The 9,687-nt window shown below is 41.9% G+C and overlaps 1 protein-coding gene across 1 annotated transcript; it reads right to left on the bottom strand.

Annotated features, from left to right (window-relative positions):
• Positions 1-691: 691 nt before the first annotated feature.
• Positions 692-9,123, bottom strand: PSMD7 (proteasome 26S subunit, non-ATPase 7). Its single transcript, XM_066243317.1, has 7 exons — positions 8,927-9,123; positions 6,825-6,916; positions 5,918-6,010; positions 4,852-4,949; positions 4,255-4,335; positions 2,420-2,511; positions 692-1,668 (listed from the first exon to the last, which is right to left on the bottom strand). Exons 1-7 carry the CDS (start codon positions 8,998-9,000, stop codon positions 1,230-1,232), a joined length of 969 nt encoding a protein of 322 aa, XP_066099414.1. The 5' UTR covers positions 9,001-9,123; the 3' UTR covers positions 692-1,229.
• Positions 9,124-9,687: the final 564 nt, after the last annotated feature.

Below are 9,687 nucleotides of genomic sequence, written 5' to 3' on the forward strand. Positions count from 1 at the left end.
TCTCTCTCTTCCTCTGTAAAAAAAAAAAAAAAAAAAGCTGTTATACATCATATTCCACCCTCAAAATTCCACTAATGAGCTCTTTGGCAGGTCTGTGTAATAAAAATGGACACTTTTGTTAACTTTGAAGCACAACATTATGGAAATGATTTTTGAGATTGAATTGATGTACAATAGTTGTAGTGCTATTTTATTGTTTTTAAATCTTTGGACATTAACCCAGATGGTAAATTAGAGAACTTTAAGGAAGTTCTAAATGCTCAAGAAAGGAAATTAATATAAAAGTGACTACTGTATGTCAAATGACCAAGTAAGTACTTTATTTAATCTGTTCCAAGAGGAGCCCTGAGCTTATTTTGGGGGAACTTTGTTCCATCCTCAGTAACATCCCCACTAACCTTGTGGTGTGACGTACTCAGACCTATGGCAGTAGTAATTCAGTGACCCTTAGGGAAAACTCTTTCAGAGCATCACAGATGAGGAATGAGGCGGACTGGGACATAGGTCTTCTAGGCTGGGCTGACAACTCTTCTCACCACAGCAGGCTGTTTTTAAAGGAATGAGATTCTCTTTCATAGAAGATTCCAAGTCTCAAATAATTCTTTAAGGCAGCTTTAATTAAAGACTGTTTTGGCTGCTTCTGAATATAACAAACTGCCATTCCCAAGTCAAAAAAGACTAGAACACAGACTTAAAAACCAAGCCATTTAATTGTCTTTGAAAGTAAACAATACATGGAGCTACACCCCAAGCCCTGAGAATGCCAGAGCTACAGGCCCCAAGTCCCGTGGTGCGGTATTCTCAACGGCGCTCAGAGAGGTCAGAACTCTGTGTTCGAGCCAGAGCACTTTTGGAATTTATGCATTCCATTTAGCAATTTTGCAAACCGCCAGAAACAGACCCCAAGAGTCTTTTGAGATGGGGAAATTTCAACTCTTGGTTTTACAGATAAAAGAATGAAGAGTACCAAAGATGTTGTTTACTTCACTTTGCCACACACTCTGAAACCTGAGCTGTCGCATCCCCGCTCAGAGCAGCCTGCGCTGCGGTTTAGGTACGGGACCAGTCCCTCTATCCATCGCTTCCATGTAATGCCACAGCAAGTGACCCGAGGCAGAGAGCTCTCATCAGTACAGCTTTTTAACAAGCACTTAAAATGAAAAGAACCCTCTGGCGGCACACAAGTTAGTTTATAGGAGTTTAATTTACAAATTAAAAAGCTACATGTTTTATTTTTTCTCCTTTTTCTCTTCTTTCTTTACATCACTCTTTTCCTTATCTTTCTCTTTGTCATCTTTTCTATCCTTTTTGCTCTCTTCTTTTTCCTGCCCTTCCTTCTTCTCTGCATCCCGGTTGGCAATCTTGTTGTTGATGAGGTTGTGCAGGGCGACCACAGAACGGATCAGGGAGGCCAAATACACCACGACCATCTGGTCATTGGTCTTCAGGTAAAAGGCCTTGACAAACTCCTGCAGGCTGACGTCTGGCAGCAGGTTGAAGACATCTTGCAGCTGGTAGATGATTTGGTGGTTGATGGGAAGCTTGCCTGTGGCCACTTTCTCCAGGTAACTCCTGATATCCAGAAGCTTGGAGTTCAGTCCCTTCAAACCATGCACCTGGTTTGTAATTCGCTGGGAAAGAGTGCCCACAGTAGTGTCTTTGATGTCTCTGTAACAACCCACAGGAAAGGGCAGGAAAAAGCATCAGTGTACTTACTGAATTATCTCACAGGTTCTCCCAGTCTAAGGAAATACCCAGCTTTGTGGGGAGAGCAAGTTTTCAAAAGAAATATGTTACTTCTCCATTTTACAAAGATCTGAGTATAAATTGCCCTAATTTTATTTTCATTTGAAGGCTTATCTTTTATTTTTCTCATCACAGGGCATTTTCAAAAGAAGAGAGAGCTAAAATGAAACTATTTTCACTTAAACCCCCCCCAAAACAAAAAAAAACTCTCTCCTTCAACTTCCCTAACAAAGGGTGACACTTTCTCCACCTGCATCTATATGAAGTTGTGAGAAGTTTAAATCAGTCAGCAGTAACTTTTTGAACTGAAAGCAATCTTATTGGAAAACAAAACAAAAACAATGACCTTTTGGAATATGTCACGATTATATAGAATATTTTAAAATAAAACCCATCCCAAGTAGATTCTCTGCAGAAAACTGGCTAGCTACATTCACTACAAAGGACACACCTGGAACAGCACATGCCTATCCTTATTTCATACGTCTGCTCCTGTCACAGTCAGCACTAGTTTCCACACACGGTGTACTGTCCACAGACATAAACTGTACCTCAGGACACTTAGAGATGACCCAGGCCTAGAACCCAGGTCTCTACTCCTCACACAGATCTCTCCCTTACAATGAGCAGCCTCTTGGCTGCTCTGAGGTTCTGATGCCACCCTAAGTCTCACCGTAACAAGTGTTCGACTCCAACTTCTTCTGCTTCCTCTGCTCCAATTTCACTGGTCACATGCTCAAATGTTTTTGAGGTTGGAGTTCCATCCTGGGAGAGGAGGCTTAACTATAGTTATTCACTTACAAACAAACGGGCACAGGTTCCTTTCCACACCCTGATTCTTCTGCTTTAAGTCACATCACTTCCTGGGTATGTTACTGGGTTTCCATGGCAAGGGTGGGTTAAGGTGTGCTTTGAATCCTTAGTCTTCTAAACCAACGTCACAGTGGCCCTGGTCAGTGACAAACTCTGCTAGGACATCATTAGCTTGTTTCCAAGACAATTCTTGATAATCCTCTCAATCCCATAGTGGGGACGGACACTCAGGAAAGTTTGGATTAGGTTAATTTTTAAAGTATATAGTTTTCTAGAAAAGGCAACATACAGAGTATGTGTATTTGAGGCAAGCTCATGTCAAAAATATAACTTTTAACCATCGACTGTGCATTGGATCAAATAACACAAGAGTACGAAAATGATGCAGTCAGGAATGACTAGGTTTTTGGTGGTCTGAATTTATCAAAGGATCTGCCCAGGGATGTGGTTCACTGCATCACCTAGTGACTTGCTGGTGGGACCCAGGACTTTTCTTTGATCTAGTGCCAGAAGAGGCTGTACAACTCATTTATAAAGGCTACAGCCAGGCTGCCTGAGTTCACAGTCTGGCTCTGGCATGTATGTGATAAGGGAGCTACAGGACCTTGGGTAAGTCACTTAACTCCTACCAAGTGGTATAAACCTCAGTTGTTATTGGTGTGTGTACACACATGCATGTGTGAGTCTAAGCCATCCCAGATTCCTTTTTGAAAGAGGCAGGGTAAAGATTAATTTAAAAACAACTGTATAAAGATTGGAATGAAAGCCTTATGGCAACCGGACAATAAGCTGGGATCTAAGCTTCCTGGTAGCTAGGCAAAAAGACAAACAGGAGGATAGAGCTCAGTGCAAGGAACATTTGTAAAAAGCTAACCTAAAATATCTTCTTTCAGATTTAAAAACTGAATATAAGTATAAATACTACATAGCTAAGTCTTAAGACAGACTTTAATCTATCCCTCAGGCTCTGACTGTGGAAATTCAAGATTAAACTATCTGTAAACCCTAAGTGTATTTCATGCTCCTAACAAAACATTTCTGCCTCAAATCCTACCCTAGAGTCAGAATTCAGTTTTCCTAGAAACAGGAAAGACACACTTGGGCAGCTCTTTGTGTCTACACGGAAGGCACAGCTGATGGACCAGGAGCAGCTAGTGGATGCAGTGGCTGAGTACTCAGCTGTCACCTCACACAGGTGGGTCTTGTCATCTGGCTCCAGGCAGCTCTGACAGATTGTATTTGGACACTTAGGGATTGAAAATCTTCAAGGAGAAAGTAATATTGGCCCCAAGGGGGCCCAACAATGGGCCCCCTTGTCATTCTTGTGTAGTTTAGGGCCTGTGTGGTACCACCCAACTAAGTACATTAGATTAAGGCTACGCTTACCAGGCTCTGCATTTACTTTGCTGTGAATTATCTCTGGGCAGTCATTTGACTACCATGGGCCTCAATTTCATTTGTAAAACGGGACTTCAGATTTCTATGGTCCTCTCATTTCTAAAATGTGGCTATTCAAACATTCAAAGGGAAAAAATCGTAACATCATAATATCAAACTGTTAACAGAAATCGACATCCTTTTCTTTGTTATAAAGAGATAAAGGATTTGTTGACTTGAAAATAGACCCCTCCCCCCAAAAAAAGCACAGTTGCCTAATAAGTAGTAAATCTATTTTAGGCTTACAAGATGACTTACATCATGAACTTCTTCCACTGAAATGTATGCTTCTGTGGGTAGTCCCAGGTCCTTTGGCTTCACGTCAATGATGACTAATACCTTGCAGAGAAACAGATCTTAGCACCCCACCTCACACTGAGTGCACAGGAACAACTGCGGCCATTCTGCTGATCAGGAATACTGCAGGAATTTCATTCAACCAGACATGTGCCAGAAACTCATTTTCAGCAAAATGAGTTTACAAATTATCATTTGCTCCATTCTTCACCTCCATTAATTAACAACTTGAAAGGCAAAATAATATGGTGACCAAGCACAAGGAAATCAGAGGTAAGACAGCCAACTTTCTAATGCCAGCTCCACCACCTGAGACCTTACTAACCATTTTATAAGGAAGATAACTTATACACCTGGCACTTAGCAGGTGTTTACTGTTGCTTATTAAATATATTGGGTTATTGTATACTACACAGAACCACTACAAATTAATATAAGATTACAGAGAAAAAGTAGTGAAATGATTTGCTACCCAAATCCTTCTTAGGATGCTCTTACTTTTAAGTAAACTGACAAAGAGTATATCATTCAAGAGTTTATAAGATAGAGTATACTCACTGAGTTGGGGCAGTATCTTTTCATGAGTTCATTGATGGCGATGTCATTCTTGTGTAGTTTAGGGCCTGTGTGGTACCACCCAACTATTCTTTCTCTGGCTGGGAAGGAAAAAAAATTAAGTGGGTTTGAACTGTTACATGAAGATCTATGTAATTCCCTCAAAAAAGGTAAGAACTCCAGCTGTTATGTTCTCTACTGTTTTCAGAATTCAAGACATCTACTTTAAACCTTGACTTATCAAATCTAAAACTCACAAAAGATAATTGTTGGAAAATAAGCAGCAAGATAAATCCAGACACACCCACATCTCAGACTAGTTGACCAGACCAGTCAAACATGAAAGCAACCAGAAAATAATTCTAAGGCAGTATATAATTAAGTGCAAGTTCATGTCACATAGACCAGTGGTCCCCAACCCCCGGGGCCGCAGACCACTACCGGTCCACGGGCCATTTGGTACTGGTTGGCAGAGAAAGAATAAATAACTTACATTATTTCTGTTTTATTTATACTTAAGTCTGAACGATGTTTTATTTTTAAAAAATGACCAGATTCCCTCTGTTACATCCATCTAAGACTCACTCTTGACGCTTGTCTCGGTCACGTGATACATTTATCCGTCCTACTCTAAAGGCTGGTCCATGAAATTAAACCAGTCTGTGGCCCAAAAAAGGTTGAGGACCACTGACATAGACTACAACTGTGAGTGTTGCAGAAATAAACACTTCCAAAGCACTGTGGTTGCTGTACAGAAATAAATGATACACAGGATGGAGAGATATATTTATCCTGGTGGTACTAAAGCTCTAGGGGCAGGTGGATTTTATTTCATAGTTCTTTGCTTTTCTGCTGCAGAGAGTTAGCTCTCTGCCCCAAAACTTAGGTGGTCTTAAATTGCTATTCTAGTTTCTTATTCTTGTACTACATCAGCCTTATTTACGTCTAGTTAAGGAAAGGGACCTTGACATTAAACAAAGAAAAAGAAACCCTTAAAAAAGAAAAAATGTTACATACACAGATTTATAAACCAATGCTACAACACCTTAAAAAAAAAATCAAAACATACCATTGACCTTCTTAAACATTCCATACATGTTTTCCAAATAATCATGGTCTAAAAACCAGACAGAATCATCTTTGTCATCTTCATCAAAAGGGACTAAGGAGGAAAAAATATGTAAGATTTAGTTTAAGTGCCAGGTAGGATTCTAGAGCCCAAGTCACAGTCAGAAACCCTTGTGCCAGATCTGATCCATGTAGGTGATTTGTACAACATAGCATTCAAAATATTTTTGAGTTGCTCTCATTAAAACTTAGAAATTTCACATAAAAACCCGGACTTCCAGTTTGTCTTGAAAAATCAGACCTGCTAACAACTGGCTAAAGCCAGACAAAATCTGATCCCTTTAAAAAGGACATGTTGTTCAGTTTGCTAAATGCCCCATCACTTGCTAATGTTTCCTGTTTAGCAAATTAAATTACTATCTGGTCCTTTCAGACACTGGAATTAGCTACGTCTAGTCCAGAGGTCATGCCAACAATTATTCTGTTCTTTGTTGCTGTTGGCTCAGTCATAAAATACATTGATATGTTCTTGTAAAGATTCATGAGAGAGGGTAACAGGTCTCCATCTCCTCCTTGCTAACCCATAACCATGGTTAATAGTGCATGGGTTTACAAACTATACCAACTATCTATTTTTATAAATAGTTTTTACTGGACTACAGTCACCCGTCTGTCTGCATACTGTCTATAGTTGCTTTCCTACTACAATAGAGCTGGGCAGTTGCAATGGAGACTGTATTTCCTACCCACTTTAGTGTGTACCCCTTAGCCTTCCTTTATATACTCAGCAATTCTTAATCAGAACCCTGAGTTGTAGTAATAAATGAAAAACACAAGTTTCCTCCTTTTTTACTTGAAAGTTAAGACATTTTAACCGTGCTCAGAAAAATGTAAAATTTGTCTTTTACCTGCAAAACTGTTGGATACATCGAGTACTTTCTTTTGCCATGACCCCAAAAGCACACCAACCACACGCTTCTGGTTTCCAACCTTGCCTATGCTGAACGAGAAAGCAGGTCAGTCAGACAGGCAGGCACACAGAGCTGTGCCGACAATTAGATACTCAACAGGAAATATTAATGACTGCGTTTACCTGGAAACAAATCCCACTAAACAAATGCAATAGTCAGTTAGGTTAGTCCTTAGTATTAATTATAATAATATAATGAGTAATTCATGAACTCTGCAGTTAACAGTGAGTAAAAACTGCCAGTGTACAAAGTAATACAAGCCTGGAAAAATCTCCAGCTTTATAAAAACTTAAAATGGAGAAAATGAAAACTCTTGACCATAAGAGTTTAAACATGTTATTTGGTTGGTGTTTGAAAAACACATTTATGTTACCACATTTAACTTTATTGTTTTTCTTTGCACCTTACCATTCTCCTTTAAACTTTCCCCATCTCTTATCTTTGAATCTCTTCAGAGATAAAGAGGCTAAGTAGAACCAGTTTTATGGTCCACTTGATAACTGTACTCTGGTACATCCATTCCATGTTGACAAGCCCAGCCAAATGTTACAATCCTTTGAACCAGGCAGGGGTTCAGAAAGTGATTCTGCCCCAGAGGCATGTTGTCACTCGTGGTCTTTCTGAATGGCTGAATTAGTAGTCAGAAGCAAGCTGGTGACTAATCACACTGAGAGCAGGGCTGAAAGACTGAGAAAGATTTGACTTCAGAATTTCTATCTCCACATCAAACCTCAATGATTTGTCCTCAGGAGTTACAGTGTAGCAAGTGAGACATAGACACAATACAACTCTATGCACAAAGGAAAGACAGAAGATACTGTGAAAGGAACTATGATTCCTCAACAGTTGCTGGCTTCACATTGGCTTAACTGAATTATATGATTGGGCAAATTTATAAATACTTACTAAATTTGGGGTTTGCATCAAAGTTAAGGACTCTGTATTCCTGGTAGTTCTGATTTTTGGAAATCTTAGGCACTGAAATTCCACACTTCCAAATTAACTTCCACTCTTAATGGCTTTTCTTTAGATCTACAAAAATCCTTTTGTCTTTCATAGAACCCTACATTCATCACCTGACACAGCAGTTAGCAGTGCCTGCCAGCTCTGTGCCCTTAACAAGTGTTTGTTGAGTTTACAGAATAGAACTGAAATGGTGACTAGCCCATTAGCATCTCTACTATCCTAAGGGAGAAAAACAGTAATTCCTGTACAGTGGGAAAGCAAGCATGTCTCGTTAGGCTTAGGATCCTACAAAGCAATGGAACTGAACTGGGGACCCTAAACCTCATCGAGTCTCCAGTGTGTTTTCGGCTCTGCTTGAATCAGGAGTTATACAAAGCAAGGTGCTTGGGAATGGGAACTTGAAAACTGTGACTCTACAGCAGTTGCTCCCAACTTGGTCTTTACATTTACCAATTCACCTAATTATCTTGTAATACACATGAACACGTGTAACAGGTCTAGCGGGATGAACAACCTGTAAAAAAGCTAGAGAAGGCGGGAGACACATCTGTGGCTGTTACCTTACTCATTAACGCCAAAGTCTCCCACTGATGTCACTTTTAAAAGAAAATCTGACACCTCATCTACGTTCTACGCTATCGTTAAACCAGATCCCTGCTTACAAACTTTCACAAGTTAAAACTACAGCTCTTCGGAGCGCTGAGCCCAGACTTTCGGTGACAGCTTTCGAAGGCTTTCCAACGACACACACTAGGTGGAAAGAGGAGGATGAGGTGACAGATAGGCACGAGACTTCGGGGATCAGGGGCAATTAAAGGTTGCTCCCCACAGTCTGACAGCGTACGGACTAGGGTAAAAGAAGTGGGCAGCTCAGGCCTCAGAATGCCGGCGGGGCTGGTGGGGGACGATGCTGGGTGACCAACCGAACCGAGGTTGGTGTGGGTCCCTCCGCGAGGCAGGGCAGCCCGCCGCCCATCAGCGCTCCTGCGGTCGGAGCGCTTCTTCCAGAGCGCCCGTGACTCAGCAGTGAAGGTGCCGCCAGCCCCATAAGCCGCCCCGCGCCGTCCGCTCACCGGTTAAAATGATCCACCACACTGAGCAACACCAGAGGGTGGACCACCACCTTCTGCACCGCCAGCTCCGGCATCGCGACACACGCCGCCCGCCAGGCTCCGCTCTCCGCGACCCGCAAACACAGGTGGCCTACCGCGGTAGGCAATCTCGCGGATCCTCCAGGCCCCGCTCCTCCTCTTCCGGCCCGGCGGCCGCCGCGCGGCCCTTTCTTCCGCTCCCAGCGTGCCGCGCGCGCCGTTCCGGGCTGACGCGCCTGTGGCCGCGGGGAGGAAGGGAAGTGCCAGAGCAGGGAGGGGCGTGCCTCGGGTGACTGGCTGCGAGCTTCTCTGCTCTTGAAAGCTAAAGGGACACTGAAGACTGATAAAGGTTGAGTTCCTGGTCTTTGGCCTGTACCGCTCCCGGCGGTAGCTTATTTTACCTCAGTGCCCTCTCAGCTCCCTCTCATTGCTCCTCCCCATCTGAAGACTAGAAAAAAAAAAAAAAAAAGACTAAGAAAAAGTGTAAATAGTAATGACTAATATTTACACTATCCAGAAAATGTTCACTTTTGCTTCAAGTCACAATCCTCCAGTATTTCGGGAAAGAACTAACTTTAAATCTCTAGCGTTAAGGCGTGCGCCCTTACAGTAGATTTGGTCTTTTATGTCTCCCTCATTTTATTGGGGAATATGTTCCTTCATCTTTACTAGGGACACTTTGCTGATAGCCAACCCGTACTTTATTTTCCACCTGCCTTTATATTACTTACCGTTCTTCTAGG

Source organism: Saccopteryx bilineata, chromosome 9 (assembly GCF_036850765.1).
Source record: "Saccopteryx bilineata isolate mSacBil1 chromosome 9, mSacBil1_pri_phased_curated, whole genome shotgun sequence".
In the NCBI taxonomy this organism is placed as follows: domain Eukaryota; kingdom Metazoa; phylum Chordata; class Mammalia; order Chiroptera; family Emballonuridae; genus Saccopteryx; species Saccopteryx bilineata.